This window comes from Poromitra crassiceps (genome assembly GCF_964638095.1).
Source record: "Poromitra crassiceps genome assembly, chromosome: 10".
NCBI classification, from domain to species: Eukaryota; Metazoa; Chordata; class Actinopteri; order Beryciformes; family Melamphaidae; genus Poromitra; species Poromitra crassiceps.
In genome coordinates, this window is record NC_139631.1 from 22,347,128 (window position 1) to 22,370,644 (window position 23,517).

Sequence of the window (23,517 nt, forward strand, 5' to 3'; positions counted from 1 at the left end):
ATCACATCACCTCTACCCGAGTGCGGTTGATATTCAAAATAAATTCAGAATTGTCCAGTTAATACATCTTTCCATTGTCGACGCTTTTTCTCTTCCGGTCATCACTGGATCTTGTCACTAGGTGGTGCTGTAGACTAAACTCAGGCTGCTGGGTCTCCAAATCTGATTCCAGCTCTGTCCCTGATGCAATATTTTTTTTCGGATGGTGGCGAAGGCTGGAGGCACCCTCTCTGCCTGTGATTGGCCTAGCGTCAAACGTTCATCCAATCACATTCGCTTGGCTATCCTGCGTCTCTTTCTACAGTCTGTGGTCAGACTGTCCCTGACGAAATCATTCTGCCCAGTTTTGGGGTTTACAAGATATCGAGTGAAAGACGGGCTCAACATCAGCCACTCGTACAGAAAAATCAGTCACGTGATCAGATTACTCACCGTCAGATTAACATTAAAATGAAACACATGAATCTTTATTACTTCATCCAGCATTACATCCGGTGCCAACACTGAGCAACATCATCAATGGTAGGTCAGTGGTATTCACTATACATTTGTCAAGTTTTTTTCCTAGTTTCATTTTTATAACAAAGTGTTAAATGGGGGTGGAAAACATTTCTTTACAGTAAAAGTATTTTTTAAGAGTTGCCAGCCACACAAACTGACATGGCACAAATGAAGCAAACTACATGATGTAGAAACCTGTCTCGGGGACACGAGTAAAGAAACCAAACACAAAGCAAGAAGCACAACTTGGTTCAATGCTTCTTCCAGACTGTAGAAATGGAGGAGGAAGGAATATAGTAGCGACTGGGCCTAATGAGGTATGACTATACAGTGCCAGTTGAGTGAGGACCCAAAAGCATGACAATGGAGGAGGAGGATGGCATACATACGCTATCACAGAGTGTACATGCAGACATGTCAGGCAGAGTTACCAGAAATCAAATACTGGTGTTATGGTAAACCTTACAGCCAGGGGTGTAGTGGTAAATACAGAAGAGGTGAGTAGTTCACCTGCCTTGTTTCCCCTCATTAATTTTGATAGTTAATCTGAAAATAGGTGAGTTAACTCACCTCACCTCATTTCAAAGGTGGGTAAACTGTGTCTCCACAACACCCCTGCTTACAGCACGATCAATGAGGATCTCTTGTGAATTAATTTCAGATCAACAAGTATTCCATTCAAATAAAGTACAAACGAGTATAAAAGAAAAATAAATAAGATAAAACAGGCTGGGGAAGAAACTAAACATTCCCCACTGGGAAAAATAAACAAAATAAGCTACTTTAAAAAAGGAAGGAAATAAAAAAAATATTACTGCCCTCCAAGTTTTCTAACAAGACTGGAGTGAGCAAACAGCCATTTTATTCTTACCCCATTGATACCTGATGCAGCATTTGTGTGTGTATCCCTTTAAGACCGCCTTAAAGGGATACACACACAAATGAGGGATATACACGCAAATGCTGCATCAGGTATCAATGGGTTAAGAGAGTCGGATTATAACAAATGCAATTAATTGAGCCTGCACATTGGACAGTCCTTTTCTTCATGTTTTCACAGCTGCTAGCGACAGCCTGAGTTGTGCCAAACATCTAGTGGTTATGTTTCTGCATGTGCCACTTCAACCTCTTCAGCTACCAGCCTCTAGAAGGCACGTGGCCTCTTGGGATTAATTTGCTTACTGGCTTGCTCCTCCTGCTGGAGTGAAGAGCGGAACGACTTCACTTTATCTGTTGAAGGAAAGACAGAGAGGGGAAAACATTTTAAAAGTGATCTGTACTTGTTATGGGGTTGACATGTGGGATAGTCTCTATGATGAATCAAATACAGTTCTTACAATTAAATAAACGAGCCAAATAAGTGATTTTACCAGTGATTCTCCTGCAAAGTATCTACAGAAGGACTGGTAAAAAGATTCAACAGTATGTAACATGGGGATAAAGTACAAATAGAGTTTAATCTCTATTGTTTGTGATGTGATTGTTATGTGCCAGAAGTTTGGCCACATCTACATTAGTGTATTTTGAGATTGAGAGACAAAATCGGTCCGCGGGCGACAATTGGCCCTCAGGCTGGACTTTGGACATGCCTGCAGTAGTGTCAGCGTCATACCTCGGAGCTCAGTGAGGATGTCTATTTTCTGGTCTAGGATCTGCTCCAGCTGAGTGGCGTACGAGTCTGTGTCATAATCCACCTCTTCTGTCATCTCCAACAGCACCTTCTCATCCTCCAGCCACCGGATAGACTCCTGCTCAAAGAAGACACACAGAAACAGTTAAAACTGTGTTTGTTAGTCAGGTTACCATTTCATGCAATGTATCCTGACTGTCTGATGTGATTTCAAAGTAGTAGCCATAAGAATCAGAAACAGGAGGAAGCAAGGATGATCAGCAGATAGCTCCCTGGTTATCACAGGACTTGCCATAGCGATCAATAAAGAACCAGTCAGTTGAAATACATTTTTGACCAATCGGAATATTTGCTTAAAACAACCCATTAACACAAATAACTTGCTTCAGCAAGTTTAAAGGAACAGTTCACCCAAAAATGTTAATTCTGTCAGCTACTCAGCCAGTTGAAATACAGGTGAATTGTGTCCATATAACACAAGGTTATTAGCAGAACTCAAGAGAAAACCAGTCACCATTTACTTCAGGTGTACTGCACTGAAGTCAACTGGCATGAGTAGATAGACGATGACAGAATTTTTATTTTTGGGTGACCTCTTCCTTTAACACATTGAGTGCCAAGGACGTCTGTGGAAGTCCTAAAAAAAAGTAACGAGAAGTGCCAAGGACGTCTGTGGACGTCCTAAAATCATAATTCATATTACCGTATTCCATAATTCTGCTGTTTAAGGTCGTACCCAGCCAGTGAGCATGAATCCCTTCAAGGGATCACACGGCGCCACCTTAAAAATCTACACGGGAGCTGCGTAGAGCTGTGCATCTTCACTGATCTCACGATTCGATACGATTCGATTATACAAGTCAACGATTCGATTCGATTCGATTATACGATGCATCTTAAATCGAGGCATCACTTTTTCCGCAATACATGATTTATTTTTTCTCACTTTCTTTTTTCTCACTGTGTGGCTACTTTTAAAATAAAAGTGCATTTGGAATTGCATTGTATTATGATCCATAATTAAAATAAACAACTGCATGTACTTACATTCTATTTTATTTGATTATTAAAAAAAAAAAAAAAATTTTTTTTTTTTTTTAATAATCGATTTTTGATATTTGTTAATCGATTCAGAATCGTCCTATTAACACATTCACTGCCAACAACGTATGAACACGTTTTCAGAATCCAGCTGTTCCCTGCCAACAACGTGTTTACACGTTTTTGGCATCGATTTTTTTTTTTTGACGGTGGGTTGTGCATCTAAGCCTTTTACATCTCTTATATAATTATTGGAGCCACCGAACGTTTACAACCCATTCCACCGACCCACTAAGTGGCAACAGTGCTCTCCTGGCTAGAGAAAGGAAAGCATTTTTTTAACTTGTCAAGCCATTCTCAGCCCAGCCATTCTCCTTTTCGCGCTGATTGCTGGCGATGCGGGATTGCAAATTTACATAATAGATTCAGCCGATCTACTATGATCGGGTGATAGATTACAGGTGGAGGAACACACTTTGAAACACGCAGCATAAATATGACCAGAATCGCAAAAGCTTCTCTCAACCAAAACTCCAAACGAGCGAGTCCATCCCGACTTCCTCAAACAGCGGCCCAGACATGCAGGCACAGGAGAGCAGCAAAGCACTGACTGGTGACAAGCTTGTCCGCCCACGGAGGGCGGAGTTGAAGCAACTCGAGAGGGAGGGAGAGAGAGAGAGAGAGAGAGAGAGAGAGAGAGAGGGAGGGAGAGCGAGAGGGAGGGAGAGAGAGAGAGAGAGCGAGAGGGGGAGGGAGAGAGAGAGAGAGAGAGCCAAAAATGAATGGTTAAAGTGACCGTTCCATCCAATTTCACAAAAAGCCGTTTATCTCTGAATATTCTTTTTCACGCTAAAACCATGCTGTATTCAACTGCTAATGCTTACATAACTACTAACTCTACAAACTAACTCTTTTAGACAGAGAAAGTACACATTCTATTAGTACTTTTGAGATATTGTATGTTCACAAACTCCAAGCTGAAACGAATCCTCGGCTCTTATAAAATGAGCCATAATCCTCAAAAAACGGCTTGGCAGAAGCTACCTACAGCAAAAAAAAACGTCTGGCAGTCAATGTGTTAAGCATCGCGATGCATCTCTGAATCGATTATTTTCGACAGCTCTAGAGCTGCGCCACCCACCTCAGATCCTTTACTTTGTGCAGGAGAAAGCGGAGAAAGCCGTGATCAAAGGGGAAACCGATGCATGCTGCAGCCAGAGCCATATAGATTGCTCTGTCTGCAGCTGACAGTTGGCTGCGATCCGCGCCCACAACTGAGCTATTCTGCCTCTGTCCATCCGTCTGCATATAGTTCCTCCACACGATTACCTGCCAGAAAGGCAGCACCCGAAGCCGAACGGCCAAACCTCTTCCTGCAGTCCCGTTTGCCATTTCCTTGTTGCGCTGGGATCCGCCCGGGGCAAAAACGGAGGCCGCGAAAATAGACTGTGTGCGTGTGGGGAGGAGCCCGCAGCTCAGGGGTGGAGAGGGGGGTGGGGCACGCAGGCTGCACAGAACTACACCATGTCACTACATCAGAAAATATTAGCCAGAGTCAGTGAATGTGCTTGAAATTAGAGTGCAAAAAGTATTCATAAAAGTGACTTTATCTTGAAAAGTAAAAAAAGACAGCAGAAAACCCTTGAAAGTGCTCTTCTTTCAGAGGCTGTCATTTTATAATGGAACTGTCTAGAAACAAAATTTCTTCTTTGAAAGAAGCAGGAGTGTCCAATGTTTCATTAGAGTCCAGCCATGTCCATATAGCCCTAATAGAAAAAATTATATAGCTGTTTTCAACTGAATAGAAGTGAATCTGGCACAGGCTCCAGACAATTTTACTGAAGCGCTGTGGCACTCAATGTGTTAATGTCTGAATATACAGTAGACATGGTTATGTGCAAGTTAAAAATGGGTTTGTATGGTACATGTGTCAATGTCTACAGAATCATACACAAACAACTGATACCATAAGTCTCTCCTCACACGTCTATGGTTATATGACAAGAGGCTAGTTAAATAGTATTTAAAGAGTGTGTGTGGGAGGGGGGTCATCAGTGTCCTATCCTGACCTGGAAAACAGCACGGTGGTCCTCCAGGACTTGCTCCTCCATCTCCACCATCTGAGACACGGCCTCATGGAAGGTGAAGAGCTGGGGAGACACTTCCTCCTCCTGGGAAAGGAATGACATTCACCAGGTTTACCAAGGTTTGAGTATTGCAATGTTTTACCAGTCTCCCAGGGAGAAAAACCCTGCTGCTGCTGGAGTTCTGACTAAAAAGCTGGAACATATTACACCAGTTCTTAGATTTCATTGGCTTCCAGTGTGCTATAGAATCGATTTTGAAATCATGCTGCTTGTCTATAAAGCACTAAACGGCTTAACCTAGACGGACCCCTGAGGTCATCTCTTAGGTCATCCGGCAACAGTTAGTTGTTCCAGGAGTTTCTTTTAGTTATTATGTTCGCAGTTACTGGAATAAACTTAATTTTACTAAATCATCTGTATTTTGGTGTAAATACATGTTTATCATTTATTTGTATTTTATTTGATTATTCTGGCTTAAGTGTTGCTAAATGTTATAATTGCTATTGTTTGTGTCAGTATTGTTCATGGTTGAGAGAGCGATTAAAAGACTCATCTGAGCAATTAAAATACTCATCAGAGGACGGCTGTTCCTGTAAATAAGACCCTTTAGGGTACAACATGGAGGTTTGTTCTTATGTTCCAAGAGGGCGATGGTGAAGGCCGTGAAGTTTGCAGCATAGAGGGTTGAATACTGTGGTCAGAGGCCAGGGTCAGTTACAGAACAGCTTCCCTAGAGATGGTCGAGATCAGTTTCTTGCTCAAACACACTTTTTGCTGGGCAGATGCTTGCAAAGACAAAAGCTTACAAAGTAGTCCAGTTGACAGACTCATGACGCCATCCAAGAGCTCAAAGATCCAATTGGATCCACTTGCTCTCCCCTCATATTAATGACATTTTCCAGACACTGTGTACTTACATTCTGCTCACAGAGCAGTTTGACTGTCTACTTACATTCTGCTCACAGAGCAGTTTGAGGTCATCTCTCTGCGGCGAGCTGCTCAGCCAGTCCTCGTCCAAAAGGTCCAGCGGGCCGACGGTGTGAATGTTGGGTCGACCCCCTTCCATCACCTGGTTGGGGTCCACTGTCAGTTCCTTCACCCTGCGGACACAAGAGAAAGTGAGCAGGTTACGACCCATTCATTTGCAGTGCAGTGCCACTCTCAAGATGGCTGCTGTTTGGTCGAGGGTATAGTGGGGTCAAATAACGTCACACATGTGAAGGGAGCATCATGATAGCAATGGCACCATGCATGGGGAAAGACTACGATGTCTCTAGATGTCTGAACCTTCATATAATCCTCTCATCCGTAGGGCCCTTTCACTCAAAAGCTGACTTGTCTCCTCATGTTACAGTAGACAGATGTATCACATGCCACCCATAGGCATTTCTTATATTGTATTTAAGGCAGGCATCTGTGTGTAATGACGCCTGACTGAGCTGATAAAGGCACAGCGCTAATTAATTATGAATATGTGAGAGGGATTAACCGCTGGGAGTTGGCTCAAACAAAAACCTCATCCCGCATCCTGTTAGTTACTGAATAGCTGCATGAACGTATCAGCATTACCATCGCGTCAAATGTCAAGCGTCACCTTGTCAAGTCAAGTAGGCGACTCTTGCACAGTGATGCTGACTTATCACACAAACCTTTTTGGGGTTTTTTAATTCCAAATGTCAGAATGTCACAGCTGTCCTAGTCATCCAGCAGCTCAGCTTGATCCAGGCCTCACTACTGATGGCCGTTACCCAGCATTGTCAATAATACACGCCCACATGGACAGACGGACACATTGTTCATGAGGCGGTGAAAAGAAAAACAATGATCCAGGCCACACCCACACAGCGTAGCAAAAGATAACAGTGGAAGCACAAGTCAAAGCAGGAGAGGAGGGTGAGAGGCATCATGCAGATGAAAGAGACCGGGAGGATAAGAAGACGCAACGGGTGAAGGAGTGTTCCATGGTTAGCAGCTGATGAAAAGAATGGAGGCTGCTAAATGTGCTCATATTGAATTTGTAATGTATAAATACCTGGAGGGAGTGCATGGGCTTTGTGTGTGTGTGTGTCTGTGTGTGTGTGTGTGTGTGTGTGTTGTGCATTGGGGAGTGCTTGACCTGCTGGGAGAGGTCTCAGCAAAGTCATCGTACTCAAAGGTATTGGTGGGCGAGTGCTCAGGGCGACTCCCCTGGCCGCCCTGGGAGAAGGGGATGTCCGACGGACTAATCCCAAACTCCTTCACTCTACACAGAGGAGCAGCCACGCCCGCGCACAGAGGAGCAGAGGACGGGACAGAGGAGGAAAAGAAAGCAGGGAAAAAGAGAGAGAGAGAGGGGGTACAAGAGAGTCAGATAGAACTGCTGAGAGTAGGCAAAGAATGTCACAGTTTTCTGTCAACTTCACATTACAAAGTATTCCATACCTTTAGTTTCAATCTATACAAAAGCCATTGGGCATTATTGTGGAATGGTAAGAGCTATCATTTCATAACTTTGCTTAATGTACAATCTTTCCTGTGACACAAAGCCATTAGCCAAGTATTAACCCCAATCGTCGTCAGCGTGTCAATGCATTCCCACCTGTTGGCGTAGCGTAGCGTGTTGAGGGTATTCTCACATGAGGTCATACCAGGAGATATTGTAGCAATCTGTGCAGACAAAAACATCATTCAGATCCCTTCAGTAAGACTGTCACATCGTCTATGGAAAAGATATGAAGACACGGACACGGGTGGTGGTTTCTGAAGGCAGTGGACTGACCATGCATGTGCGTGAGTTCTCCCCGATGAAGGAGTCTCGAAGGACCTGGGTGAGCTTACTGGCCCTGAACGGAGTGTGAGGCTTGTTACGGCCCAGAGCCCTGATGCACTCCTGACAGAGAGGCAGAAAGGGAGAGATGTATTATACAGCAACTCTATACTACTGTCAGACTGTAACACAGTAACTAGCTACTATTAGTAATTTAAATAGTAAGTTAGATACCATCATTTCAATAATATGGAGTTGATTAATCTTTTTTTATTTCGAGTTAATCAACTGTCATTTTGTCTGTTCATAAGCCTGTGGAAAAAACAGACTAAAGTGGTAGCAAACAATTACGGTACACTCTAAAATACAGCTACTGTAATCACTGGCCCTTTTCTCCCGAGCCCAGACCTTGAGCGCCAGCAGGCTCTTGTTGATCTCAGCTCCCTCCAGACGAGTCTGGCGGTCGGCGCTGGACGTGTCGGCCCCCCTCTCGTTCCCCGCCAGGTCGATGAGGGAGAACTTGCCGTGCATCTTCCCCTTCCTCCGAAGAATGATCTGGAATACAGCGTGGCTACGAGACGAGTGGGCGTTGGCCGACGTCTGCCCCGACGTTCTGAGAGTGAGAGAATGGAGGAGGAAAGATGAAAGAGGAGGGAAAACGAGGGTGGAAGAGGAGTGGAGCAAGAAAGGAATCGGGAGAGGGAGAGGAAGAAACAGAGTGAATTGTTAAGAACATCAGGTGTTAGGAAGAATATGACCTGGTTGATTGGTGCCGACACCTTAATAAAACATGGACGCCATGAGAGTGAAGTCGACTAAACAACAGTCTTCAAGTAAACATTCAAAGCCTAGGAATTACACGATTGGCACTGTTGTCCTACCGGCAGCTGTTTCCCACTTCTATGAGTTTCAGGACTTCCTCCGTGCATTTGACATCTTTCTCCTGAAGCCCCACCACCTGCACTTGCTGTTTCCCGTCCTCCAGCACCCTCAGCTTAGTTTTACGATTCAGCAGGTCAAACACCTAACAAGAGACACAGTCAGCACGGCTTCATGTTTGTTTTTTGTTTTTTTTACGGGTCAAAATATCAAAAACATATCACTTACTTTGCCACTGTAGATTTCAAAGAAGGTTGCGTACACTTGTAGATCTAACTTCTTGTAGTTGGGTTTCTTCAACATGAGAAATACATCCCGAGCTGCAGGAAAAGAGTTAAGAGAGATTTGAAAATTACACCAGAGCCAACAATTTACAACAAACACATTTTATCTGAAGGTGCTTTTCCAAACACCAAACCACATAGTACAATAAATAATTACAATACACACACACACACACACACACACACACACACACACACACACAGAGTAAATTAAAACAATAAAACAGCACATAATAGCCCACTTTATTCACTTACTAGCTAATGCGTAAATTCCTTTAGAACAGTCTTGGTTTTTTCCAGAAAAATCTCCACCCATAGTCTAAAATACAAAGACACATGAATAAATACATTATTCCATATTGCGTGCTTGGATGAATAATGCATCTACTGAAATACAGCAAAATTAAGGATATTACAAGTATTTCTATGAGTTAACTGAAGTAAAACAATTGGGACTGAAACGGAATTGAGTGATGTACCCGAGTGATATTGCAATAATAATAAACAATGTTATCATGCATGAGTTTTCTAAATCCATCACACTTTTGTTAATATAGATTTATTGCATGCAACTCACGTGTGTTTTACCACTGCCTGTCTGTCCATAGGCGAAGCAGGTGGCCATGCCCCTCTCAAAGATGGTCTCCACCAGAGGTCTGGCAGTGAACCTATAGGACGAGACAGATCACATGTTCATCCATTACTCCATCTGCTCTGCACAAACCAGATATTATATAGCCTGCATTGTCTCAGTGTGTGGCTTGCAGAGAGCATCCATCAACTACATTATCAACTAGTAGAGTGCAGATCTCTGCCAGGCTCCGCTATGCCAGCCTAACCACACAAAATATTAACGGTGGTTATGTCTCCAGTCTGAACTCGAGCGCACAGGTGATAGTTGCGTGGTTTGTTTATATGGCGTAGGTAACACCAGGAGCCCTTTACGCACAGGTCTGATCCACATTCACTCATACAGTGGACTAGGAAGGCTAATATCGATATAGGCATAGGCACAAATTAAATTATCGCCTGGCAAATGGAGTATGGTGGCACTTCACAGACAACAAATGTAAATGAATCCACAGCTGTAGCCAGAACAGTGACTGGTTTCACCTCAAATACACTGCAAGTTGTTGTCAGGGTCGATTGGTGCCGTGTTCATGTAAAATCCACTGCAGAGGCTTTTTAACCATTGTAATATCAGCATTTCTTTCTGTTGGTGTGAAATTGGAAGACTACAATGTGAAAATGTCACACCAGACAACAGATTTGGACGCTCGCTTGCTGTAAGGACACGGTGTGACGGCAGCGCTCGCCCACTCACGCTCCGCTAGCTTATGTTAGCCAATTAGCCTCCACACTGCAGGTAAGACAGACTGGTGCCTCAAATAGTCAACACAACTGCTAACAAAACTTTCTGCCTTAACTTGAAAGCTTCAGTAAGTAGTAGCTTGGCAACCATTATGTCATTATACCGGCCAGAGTGAGCAGTCAGCAGTCAGGCGTATACCAGTCAATAAATACGTTTTTCAAGCAGACTGGCATAAATGCACATAGAAAACTTTATATTATTATATCCAATATTATGCGAGATTAACTCTGGGCAGATGCGCGCACGCACGCACGCACGCGATCCCCTCCAGGCTCTCACCTGGCAGAGATAATACAGTAAGTCAAGTGTCAACACATTCTAATCTAGTGGCAACAAAGAAGTACATTTATGAACAAAGCCTTTCCTCATTATAGTTAGTAGTCAGGTGTCGTTGGAAGTGAAGCATTTCATTCTGTTCAAAACTCAAAAGAGAAAGATGATTGGCACAACCAGCAGCACTAAACCAACCTGTAAACCAACTCGTTGGTGGTGCTGTCATCAAAGGCGTAGTCAAAGCGGAAGGTCTGGTTCTCCAGGTAGCGGGTCAGGTCGACCTTCTGTTTAGGTTCATGGACCATCACCACATCCTTACTGGGGATGGTGATCACATCCAGGTCCTTCATGGTCAGTTCTAGAAGGCAGTAGAGGCTTTCAATGGCACGGATCAGGCATAAGCATTCACACAAAATATCTCTACTGTAAGTAAAACTGTTTTGACTTTGAGGCAAACTTTGTAAAAGGGAGTGCGATGCCTTATTTGAAACCAATTTCTCACAAAGCTTAATCTATTCACAGATGGAAGACTTACCTTTCTTGTTGAGTGGGCGTTTCCTCACACAAACACATATTCTGTGCTCTTCAATCTGTCCAAAGACGGACGAAAAGACATTTCATCATGGTGTTGTTGATGGTCAATATATAAGAAAACATGCTAAAAGAGAAAGAGGCTACTCACCAGATCTGCTGTGGTCAATGGCCGGTAGTCTAGACTGGCTCGGAAATCTCTGATCATGTACATGATCTCATAGTTGGGGATGGTGGTGTCCACCTCCTGAGAGAGGACAGAGACATAGAATGACAGTCAGAGAGTATGTAGCTTATTCAACAAAATTGCTTCCATGCCATCCAATGATACATTCTGATCATTATAGTAGTCTAAGAGGGAAGTGGAAAAACAGCAACTCAGCCAAAGCCACAAGTTGGATGATAGGGTGGAGGAAGAATGATGCTGATGTACCTGTGCCCTCTTCTCCCTGAGCTCCTGTTGCTGAATCCGACGCCTCTCTCTCTTCTCCTGCAGCTTCTCCACCTCCTTCACACAGTTTGACTTCCTCCTCGCTGCCATGAAGAGAAGAAAAACTACTTTTCACAGGACATACCATATGGCCTTCCTTTGTAAGGACCTCTCTTCCTCTTTCCGTCTCTTTCTCAGTCTCTCTTACTGACTATCGCAGTTTTGTTCTTCTGTTTGGAGCTTGTCTTTCTCTTAGGATGTCCATTGTCTTGGTCTTCCTTCATACTGAACGCCATGTGGAGCTTTGGGCTATATCAAACCAAGCAGAACAGTGCTAAACTCCACTGAACTCCTGCAACAGTACTGGAGACAGCTAAAACCCCTCACTCACCATGTTGGCTACCTGTCTAGCACTACTGTAAGGCAAACACCAATTAGGGGTCCCCAATCAAGCATGATTAGAAAATTGTGTGACAATCATAAAGCATGATTTGAAAATTGTGCGACAATCAAACAAGTTATAGAGAGCCAAAGTCACACCCACTTCCTGCTTCAGCATACAAACCAAACCAGCGTCGGAAAAAATATGAGTGGTGGTGAACAGCGAAAGACAATTTTCTTATCCCTTTTGAATTGTGCCATGAAGAACACATCATGTGATGTTTGTCAATTTAAAAGATAACTTTGCAAGTCAAGAAAGTTGCAGTTAGTTTTGTATGAAACCGCTCAGTGAACTACTACATCTCTCGTTTCGCACAACGTGACACCAACACGGCCTGGCGGGAGAGAAAAGTAACGGGTTGTGTGTAGTCTTTCTCATTTATAACTTATTGTGCAACAGTTTTGCGACTTTCTCGTCTTAAGAGTTATCTTAAATTGACAAACGTCACATTTGTACTTCATGGCACAATTCAAACGGACCCAAAAAATCATTGTCTCTCGTCGTTCACCACCACTCATTTTCTCCCCGACACTGGTTCGTATAAAAAAAGGGGAAGGGGCGTGGCTTTGGCTCTCTATTACAAATCTCCCCAGCACTGCACACCCCAAATTAGTGTCATTTCAGCACAGCACCCCCCCCCCCCCCCCCCACATGTAACATGTTCCATAAGCAGGTCCGGAGTTGTCCTTTCATACAAGGACAGGACAACAGTCCTGTCCTTGTATGAAAGGACAACTCCGGACCTGATTCAACAGACACAGTCCAGAGCTCATGTCTGAAAGTGGCTTCCGAGGCTGTTTGTGGGGGAGGTGGGGAAACTGACGCTCAACAGCAGACGGTGAACGCTGGTAGGGTGCGGAGGAGGGTAAAGAACAAGGTTATTGTTTCTATCTGGGCCTGGAGGAATAACACACAACCCCACCACATGCTTCTCCACGTGTGGGCTCGTGTGTGTGTGTGTGTGTATATGTGTGTGTGTGTGTGTGTGTGTGTGTGTGTGTGTGTGTGTGTGTGACTCAGCAGAATTTAGAGGAAGGAACAGACAGGACATACAGTCCAACAGAGGCACACTATCAGTTTTTCCCCCCTCCCTCTCTGACACGCAGAAAACATGTCTGCTGGATCGATTGTGTTTGTGCTACTTCACCACCACACCACAGCTTTTAATTGACCAACCAGAGCCACACCACAGCTTTTAATTGACCAATCAGAGCCAGAGACTTTGGAGGCATAAAAATGTCACAAGACTAGAGGATCTTCAGATTATATCGGGAACTCCATTGCGATCACCAAAAGCAGGGGCAGGGGGTAACATGCAGGTGATACATACAAAGCTGTCCATATTCCTTTCTGGAAAGCGGGTGATGTGAGGATTCTGTGATAAAAATGTGGTCAGCAAAAATAAGATATTAAAAGAGTTAAGATTATGTACCGGCTCTGTTTTCTGCAGCTGGCCTTAAAAAGCGGAATAAAAAAATAGTTAAAAACAGTCATTAATTGGTGGCATTCTTCATTCGACAACATATTTAGAGAAAATCATATACAAGTTTTGCCTTTACATTTCTGGCATTGAACTAACATGCGTGCATGCGTACTAACAGCATGACTCGCTTCTTGTGTTCAGGTGAGAAATATCACCATTACATCACAGTTCAGTTCAGGACGATAAAGAACACAAAACATCTTATTACCATTCTGCAGCTGCTGCTGCGTCTGAGCTTGGGTGGGCTGAGCAGGCTGCTGGGGTGGAGGAGGCGGGGCTGGCTCTGGCTGCTGAGGCGGGGCAGGTCTGGCCCGGGTCGAAATCACTGCAGACACAATTCAAGGTCACACACCAACCTTTTCATTTGGACCCGAATAATAAAAGATTTTTGAGACTGGGATTCATAACTGAGCCTGGTATAACTTAAATGACCTGTTATTAATCTGTTAATAATGAAATGGAGAGGGGGGCGGGGGGTCGGCACACGATATGTTCCTCAAAGTAACACTCAGATTTAGCTCTGAGTAATCCAATGAAAAGTTACAATAAAGCTTATTTGAACACTTCCACCGATCATAATTCAAAATTTTCACAACCATGTCAAAATTCTATTTATATATGCGGTCTTTTTGTTTACCACCCCTCAAAGGCCTGTTGTCAAATTAATCAGATGTAATTGTGCTAAAATATGCAGGAATATGGAATATGCAGATACATAATGATTTCTCTCATCATAATACCACTACCATTGATATTAACACTAAATTATTTAAAGAGCAACTACAAATATTTGTTCTAAAATAACAAAATTTAATTTGAGATCAGTTCAATTTCAAGATTTGAGTTGAGATGAGCCTAGTGTCGAGCCCCCATGAAGCACAGTCTGAAATTGAATCGTCTGATTCATGAATAGTCATGCAGGTTCTGTAGTGCTAAAGACTGATCCATGCGGGCTGGACACAGGCAAGAGAGTCATAGTATAGGAGAAATATCAAACAGTTTCTAGGGTCTTGTATAAAACACACCTCGATTATCCCTGGATGGTATTTCACTCTTAGTAGGCGCTATCGTCCGACGGTTCTGCAAGAAAAATCAAAAGCTACGGTAAGATATTCTAGGATTAGGACAAGTGAATCCTAAAATTATATTTCACAGCCAGTCATGACCTGTGGAAATAAATGTGATCTTGTTTCCACACAGCTTACAATCCCTTCTGACTCCCGTGGCCACACTCAATGAAGAGCTACAGATAAAGACAAAGACTCTGAATCAAATTACAGTACTACTAATTGCAGGGGCCTCTTTTGTTCACAGTTAAGTGTTCTTGATGGCTCTGCCAATGCAGTATCTCAAGACTTCTAGTGTAGATATAATGCAGGTGGTCTAAAACCCAATACACTATTTGTGGGGATGCATCCTGTGTAACTTACTGCATCTACTGTGCACCACATAGCAATGGTGTACTAATCAGGCCCAATTAGCTTGTTAGCTACTGTAGGAGGATCCTGTATGCACATTAAGGTCCAGCAGCCAACTGAAACCACACCAACTCCCAGAGCATGTTTGCACTTTAGATACACTCTGACTATCATGTAGAGAGGGAGGTAAAAAAAAGAAGAAGAGGGAGGGAGGGAATCAAAAGAAACAGAACAATCTCACCTGGCTAGATATGGTAAGGGTAGCACACTCACCTTTGCAATTTTGCTGCCCTTCACACATGTGGGGGTAGGTATAGGTGGGGGTGGCGTCTCTGGGCTGGGGGCAATTTCCTCATCTGGAGCCACATCTGCGTTTAGTGCAAATATACTCTCCAAGTCAATCTGTCCAGAAACAGGCGAGTATTATTAACAAAGTAAAGAGATTAGCAGTGTGATAATTAACAAGCATTTGATATTAAACAGCACAACACGCACTAGTATATTATACATAAAACGTCTCATGTGTCATCAAACAAAAGGTAAAGGTTTAATTCTAAAATGCTCTGTATGTATCAATTGTGGAAGAATTGTGCTACGTAAAATGGATGAGTCAGCAATTCAAAATCTATCAACAAGAGAAAAAACAAATTAGGCTGTATTACCCAAAATATTATTACAGTGTAGCCTATTCAAAGTTATAGCAGAGGTATTAAACAGGGAATATTGTCTCCCTCGCCATCATGGGGCTTAGAGTTAAATAAAGTCAAGCAATAATAAATGAGTGGAAGTGGAACCAATAATAGTCTATTAGTCAACCATATTAGAGGAAGTCTTTATGCAAATATATAAGAAAAAGAAACTCCAATGAGAGTTAAGTAGTGGGATATAAATAATGTGTGGGAAGAAGCAGCATGACTACAGTTAGGGACTCAGTGAGCTCATCATGCAGCCAGGCGATGTCTGGCGGGACTGCGTAGCAGCGCATGCAGCATGGTTGTGTAATCATCAGCGCTCTTGAACGTCTTTAGATGCATTATTCATTGCAGGGGAAGAGCTGAGCGCATGTGGTGCTTTGACTGGTAATGACTGGAGGCTTACCTCTTTCCCTTTTGTATCTCCATTTTCTATCCACTCCACAGTGACGCTCTCGTTGTCCTCATTCAGTGAGGTCACCATCGCCTGGTGAATGCGTCCTGTGGAAGTGTCACACAGATACACAGACATCAGATCAGCTGACCGAGACTAGTTGAGGCTGTAGGAATTTCTTACTTAGACTCAAACAACTTTGTCTCATTTCATCTAGAAAGGTCTTACTGTAGCCTATCAATTCAATTGAATTCAAACTTTATTTCAGACACAAGCGCAGGTCCATATAAAACAAGACAAGACATAAAATACATAAAAATACATTATAAATGCAAAGACAACACTAAAATAAATACAAGGCATCATAAAACATAGAGGCTCTTTCTCCAATGTCGCCACAAAGGAGAATAGAACCTGGTGTTGCTTAATGCAGGATTGGTTAAGGCCACAATAACCCTGTTCACAGAGGCATCTAATCGACACATGAATCTGTACATGAGATTTCTCAAAAGTGCATTTAGTGTGAGTATACCCATAGTGACAAATGTAACTCCTGTGTAACTCCAGATGTTTTTTGTGTGAATAAAGGATGAGCCTGGACAATAACACGAGGAACAACTGAGGGGAGCCAGCAATGGGGAAGACAAAATGAACACAGACACTTCATTATAAAGCAGCTGAAACCAAGATCTATTGAAAACAGCGCGATCACAGTGTTGAGTAATGTTCAACTGAATCAACTGCTTTCTGTGCTCTTTAATTAAGGCACTAACCGACGTAGCATTTCAGTTTGACACCGACACCGGATATCCTGAGGCTCAGGCTCTACATTTTCATTACTGCCATGTTGAAATTGAGTCTCGTAAGTTTCAGAGGAGAGCCAGGCAATACCCTCAGGCTAAGCTTATCATCTAGTCAACTCCGGCCATCATGACTCGGTTTGATGATCAGCCGTTAGAGTGAATCACTGATAACAGCCGCTGCAGCTAACCACTGTGGGCCTCGGATCTGATGTGGACATAACTGCGTTGTCAACAGTCCAGGGAAACGACATGTTGCACACTTCCTGTATCCATTATTTAGAGAGAGACAGGGAAGGAGCAAAGATGCTTTTAGTGTTCTCAGCTGCTGAACTTCCCTGATTCAACTCACATCAGCAAGCAGGAGGAAAAGCAAACCAAGTGACTCAAGAGAAAGAGCAGGATAACCTTGTGTACTCTCCATGATCCTCCTACCTATTAAAAAGTGATAGTAAAATCATGCTTGATCGCTACCAAAGCAACTGCAGTTTATATCTGCCTACTTTTAACAGATTAAATCAAAGTGAATAACAATAGATCAATTGAAATCTGAGTAGTGTGTCCAAACTGGAAGGAACTCCTAGGTCCTCATGAATCACATCCTTATCAGTTGCACAGTAGTTCTTTGTAGAAACAGCTGGGTATCACCAGGGGCAAGACTTGCCAAGAGAAGTTCAACAGAAATAAGGCAGAGAGTCAGAGACTAGTATGGCTGGACCCGAATATTCGACCATTGTGTATTTAAGGTACAGTATGACTGTGTACCTTAAACGCTGTAACACCGTGACCTGAGTGTAACTTAAACGCTGTAACATCGTAACCTGAGGGTAACTTAAAGGCTGTAACACCGTGACCTGAGGGTAGCTTAAAGGCTGTAACACCGTGACCTGGCTGAGGGTAGCTTAAAAAGGCTGTAACACCGTGACCTGACTCTGTACCTTAAACGCTGTAACACCATGACCTGAGGGTAGCTTAAAAAGGCTATAACACCGTAACCTGACTGTGTACCTTAAACGCTGTAACACCATGACCTGAGGGTAGCTTAAACGCTGTAACACAGTGACCTGAGTGCATTCCCACAATATTGTCAATGTAGGAGACGCTGTGGGCAGCGCAGGCCATGAGAGCCACCAGCCAGTTAGGTGTGCGGAGACAATAGATGGATGGCTTTTCTGGACGCTTTGACGCTTGAACTTTTTTCAAACGCTCGTACATGCGCTCTTTGCCTGGATCTCAACTTCTCATCTTGAATCCTTGCAGCCCGGGTGTGTAGTAGTAAACACTTTTCACCAGAGGAGTACAATCCAAAAATCCAGGAAACAAAACCGGAAATAGACAGCCACACAAGTGAAGTGTGTAAATAATCCGATGTTGGATTGGGACATGATAGGTTACACTAGTGTAACCCTGGCAACAGAGGCTGCTGCAACAACAACAGGAACGTGGCACATGATGGGTTAGCCAAGAGCACTGTGAGCTGTGACACAGGGAGGGACTGCAGTATTCAGGGAGAGAATTACATCCACACAGCCAGCCAAGTACCGTACCTCCAAAACACAGCTGCTTGCTGGCAGTCTGAATTTGTTCCCGTCAACTTTGAGCTAGTAATGTCAATATAGTAGACATCAAAGAAAAAAGAAGTAGAAGTGACAGACAGAAACTGAGCCAAAATGTCAGTATGAAACTGTAGCCTTCCCTTGTGATCAACTATGTCATTCAACCATAGAGACAGATTTCACTCTGTTGAACATGCTGCATGTTTAACAGTTATTAAAGAACAATAACCACCTCCTAATGGCATAAGTGGATAAGTCTTGTTACACAACACCACATCCAGTTTACCTCAACCTGCATTAACATAACATAGCTATTTGGATGGAATGCATCAGAGTTGAATGATGGATGCAATACCCAGTAAAATAATAATTACAATTAATTATTAATATATTAATATATTAATATTGTGCAAGTGCCTGCAGACCTCATCTGAATATAACTGCCTATTGTATTTGTGCCTAACTACCTACTTACTCATTTTGATTGCTTTTTTGTTTTCCCTTTTCTTTTTACTGTTGCTTTTCTTTTCCTTATCTATTGCTTTCTTGTTTCCTTTCTCTTTATATTATATGCTTTGTACAGATTATTCAATATTGGTTTTCTAGGTAGAGAGACCCTGTATAAGTGCTTATATGGTTTCCGGTCTCAACCCACACATTATTTTGTTGTTTGCATTTTGTCCATTTCTGGTTTTTAAAATGTCCAAATAAAGATAAATATTGTCTACTGTCCCTAACCGTGGCCTGCATGCCTAATGTTGTGGTGGAACTGTGCACCATGCACCAGGCATGCAGGATGGCCCGTCTAACCTGTTGACGGCCAGAGGCCTCAAGCACACAGTCTACATCATGCTCAAATAAAATGTCAGAAAGCATCTGCCCTGCTGAAGCATCCTTGTGCAACACTGAATGCCTACCAGGTCCAGGCCTTCAAATAGCTGCACTCTGACCTCACTGGAGAAGAGGAAGTGAAAAGACCATTTCCCTATGGGCACCATAAAAGTATCATACTCTGTATTGTCACACTTTGTTCCTATATGGCAGACCTGAAATGCCAAGTCAGAGAAAGTCAGTCTCCTCATGTTACATACTGGCTTGTCATCAAGCAACTGATCCAGTGAATGCACTGTTGACTGTGTCCCACTTTTAATGAAAACTGGCTGAATGAGTGTGTTGACACCTGCCTCCCACTAGCTGGCGCCGTGCGATGGAGGTGGGGGGTGCCTGAAGCTCTGCTTAGCCTGAGGAACAAAGCCTTCAAAGCATCAGTTTCACTAAATCAACAACAAAACCACCAATACCAGAAACATGTCATAGATGAAGAAAAACTCTGCAGGCCATAACCACTGAGCTGATGGTTGGCCCTTGCCTGGCCAGACCTTTGAATCCACCCACTCCACTAGAGTAGAGTTCTCAGCGGGCCTGAAAATTCAAACCTGACCCGACCCGGTACTAGTAAGTTGAAGCCCGCCCCGAGGCCTGAGCCCAACCCGACCTGACCAATTAGCAAAAATTGTCGGCCCGAACCTGACCCGAGTCCGTCGGGCTGGGTCGGGTCTCGTCGGGCTCAGGCTAAAAATCTGAATTCTAAGCTGTGTGCATGCATGCATGTGTAAGCATGGAAGAGAAGGAGAGAGAATAAAGAGTATCAATCTAGCCTACTGTAAAGACATTTTAATTTTTCTTCTCTTTTTTTGCACAGCCCGACCGGACCCGACCCAGCCCGACAGGCTCGGGCTGAAACTGAGAACTCTACACTAGTCGAGTTTTGGCTGCTTCTGAAGATGGAAATGAGTGTAACAAGTTGACAATTCAGTCTGATATCAGGCTAGGTTGATCCCATCCTGTCTCTACTTTGAGAGATACTGATGATTTCAGGCAAATGATGCCCAATAACACAACAGATAAATGACAGACTCAACAGGGGACCTTTTAATGCATCCAAATAGGACATAAACAGGTGACAGACTGGCTGATGAGATAACTACGGGTCATCCATTTATCCCTCCACCAGTTCCTCTCCACCAGTCCCTGCTCTCAACATGCAGTACATGTACTGTATGTATGTCAGGCAGTGAAACAGAAAGGAGAGGGTATTGGCAGAATCCAGGGAGTTGCAACAGATGGGGCAGTGTGGTTAATAGGTTGAATCTGGCTCGCCTTGACCTGCCTTGCCCCGCCCCCCCCCGGACACTGGACAGGACAGCTTCCCTCTCAGGGCCGCTGTGCTTTTCTCTGTCATCTCACCTCTGATCTTCAGAAGAGTACAGCTCCCAGTGAAAATGACTCAAAGTCATCAACACTAACTACTCCTAAACACAACCTCACCATCACCTTTGACCAATTTATTTTCTAAAAGGAATGGTTGGTTCTAGAGAGGATTTACTGTTTAGGGTTTACTCCAAAACACACCCAAATCCTGGAAGGGCCAGTAGGAATGACATGAACCGGTTGTTGTTTCTCCAACTGCACAGAGCAGAATAAAGCTGACATTCACAGAGAAGAGTACACAGGCAGCCTCTCCCTTTCCCCATCTCCCCTTTTATCCACCCTACAATGAAACTGAACAGTGTGTAGTCCGAGCTTCTTAGCAGCACTCCCGCAAATATAACCGACACAGGTGTTAAGAGAATACTGCTTGTTTGACCTCATGCTATCTTGGCCTAACTTAGGTTTATTTTGACGATATTCACGATCCAAGGGATGATGATACTCCACAGCATTTCTGACTTATTGAATCAATGAATGTAGCTAACGTTAGTTACAGTAATGGGATACGTCTATGTGGTGCAGTTATGACCAATGCAATGTACGATAACCGGTTGCCAATTCTTTATTTGGACCCGTTCATAGGTGTTCCCACAACGAGTTCGCTGAGTAAACATTTCATTATTTGGTTAAGTGACGTTTGTAGGCCAAATGATAAAAACGAAAGAGCCACCCAGTCCGGTAGGTAACGTTATGTTGGATACTATTAATCTCTTTCTCACGAGCTAACGTTAGCTTGGTTAGCAAGTTAGCTAGCTAGCGTAAACGTTAGTTTAAAACTTGCTAGCTAGTTGGATATAAAGGTAACGCAATACTGCAGTGATAACGTTGGGTATTTAGCTGTGTTACTGTCTAAATAGAGCTAAATTTTACAAATAAGTATAACGTCATATGACTTTTTTTTTCGCAAGCGAGCTTGCTAACAAAGGTAGCTCATTCAAAAGGCTTTGGCTGTGTGACGTTAGTACTCCACCCTGGCACAGCTAGGTTCATGTTATCTTGCAGCTAACGTTACGCTCTGCAGTCAGCGGCAACGGTTGCTGTACTCAATTGAACACCACAGCAACAAAGATACTCAAACAACTTGCACAGAGGGGGGAATACTTACCATCACTGCGCTTTATCTCCACATAAGTACCAACGACAATCTTCCCAAAAGCAGACGCCATTCTACATTACTCCAATAACCAAAAGAAAGGGTCAAAATAGTTATTATATCCTAGATAAATGTTTATTTGGCAGTCTTTGGTCGGGGGGGGAACTGGAAGAGATGCGGGAGAATCATGAGCCCGCGTAAATTCACCAGGAATAACAACAACAGAGCATTTCCTGTCCCGCCCTTTCAAAATAAATGCACGTAGCTCTAATTTGGGGGGGGATTCCTGGATTCCTGGCCTTTGGAATTTAGCAAATATCACCACAGTACAGGCCCGGCGTTGGAGGGGCGCCTGACCGGACCGGGCCCCCCCATTCCCCAAACTGGCCCCCCATTATTATTATTTTTATTATTTTTTGCTAAAAACGTTTTTCCGTTTTTCTGTTTTAAAGTTTAAAACGGAATCTGGCATTAGGCATTGATTAACTGAAGGCTATTGCTAACTGTTACTTTGAACATCCATTTGCAATGATTCTGGCTGGATATTAACTATTGTAAATTTGTCACAATGAATGCAATTTGTGCACAATGTGTAAATACATTTAATATTAATTGTTTAGGCCTAATTATTTGTAAAGTCACAACACATGAGAGATGTGTGTAGTTCTTCATAGATTTAGCCTCTTCATTTTGCTCTCAAATGCACCAGGTTGACGAATTTTACTTTAAAATGTACAAAATCTTCTTCCGGGAGAGAATCCCCCCGGACCCCCCTTGGGTAGCTTGGCCCCCCAAGCTAGGGGCAGGCCCCCTCTGTAATTTGGGTCTGGAGCCGGGCCTGCCACAGTATTACATTTCTGCCGCATTGAATCCTTGTATACAGTTAGTTATTTCACATCATATTATTGGTAGTTTCAAATTTATTGAGTCAGTACCAGATGGCTTTCCCATGGAGTCACACAAGATTTTTTTTAAGGAGGATGGACAAACCCTGTCTTTATTTGTCACAGACGTCACACCACAGACCAATGCACGGGGTCGGGAGAACATGCAAACTCCACACATGAAGGCCCTTTTCATGAGATAGCCCCCCTGGGCAATGGACACCAGGCACCGAATGCATGGGGAGCCAACAGCGTCCCAGGCGGGAATAGAAGAAGCCAGGAGGAACCCCCCAGGTGAGCACGGGGAAACCATGCAAACTCCACACAGGAAGGGTCTTTTCACAAGATAGACCACATGGGCACAAGGCACCCAAAGGCATGGGAACCAACAGCTCCCAGGCCAGGCACAGACTTCTGGAAGTATTTAATTGTTTTATAATGCAGCACACATTTCACCATACTTGTGTTGGGAATGGGATCTGTGCGGATCTGGAAATTCAATTGATGAGGAGGAACCTTTATTGTATGCAAACCCGGAAATACTATTGTGGTGAGTTCTTGGCATCTTGGCAGCCTCCTCCTCCTCTCATGAAGGGAGGGAAAGAACGACCGGATGAGACTGACACTGCGCATGACAGCCTAAGTAAAGGAACAGTGCTGATATTTATTGAACACGAAAATTGTGTTAGCGACATAGACACAATGCAACT

At 43.4% G+C, this 23,517-nt stretch overlaps 1 protein-coding gene across 2 annotated transcripts; it reads right to left on the minus strand.

The window, feature by feature from the left end:
• Positions 1-485: 485 nt before the first annotated feature.
• Positions 486-22,085, minus strand: LOC310784051 (kinesin-like protein KIF2A). Of its 2 annotated transcripts, XM_083645020.1 has the most exons (21): positions 21,936-22,085; positions 16,216-16,310; positions 15,391-15,519; positions 14,725-14,779; positions 13,908-14,024; positions 13,547-13,591; positions 11,778-11,878; positions 11,496-11,591; positions 11,349-11,403; positions 11,009-11,171; positions 9,746-9,836; positions 9,424-9,487; positions 9,113-9,204; positions 8,887-9,029; positions 8,414-8,618; positions 8,018-8,128; positions 7,838-7,905; positions 6,212-6,359; positions 5,242-5,343; positions 2,114-2,249; positions 486-1,731 (listed from the first exon to the last, which is right to left on the minus strand). In XM_083645020.1, the coding sequence occupies exons 1-21, from the start codon at positions 21,994-21,996 to the stop codon at positions 1,646-1,648; spliced, it is 2,163 nt and encodes a 720-aa protein (XP_083501146.1). In that variant the 5' UTR covers positions 21,997-22,085; the 3' UTR covers positions 486-1,645. The 2 variants fall into 2 exon arrangements, with proteins under 2 accessions (XP_083501146.1, XP_083501147.1); XM_083645021.1 differs by lacking the exon at positions 13,547-13,591.
• Positions 22,086-23,517: the final 1,432 nt, after the last annotated feature.

Excerpts from the sequence above, each read along its gene's own strand:
- LOC310784051 (XM_083645020.1), bottom strand. The coding sequence starts at position 21,996 with ATGGCGTCTGCTTTTGGGAAGATTGTCGTTGGTACTTATGTGGAGATA. Across the intron at positions 8,619-8,886 it reads GAAGTGGGAAACAGCTGCCG|AACGTCGGGGCAGACGTCGG; the intron begins GTAGGACAACAG and ends TCTCACTCTCAG. Across the intron at positions 6,360-7,837 it reads ACGCTACGCTACGCCAACAG|GGTGAAGGAACTGACAGTGG; the intron begins GTGGGAATGCAT and ends TTGTGTCCGCAG.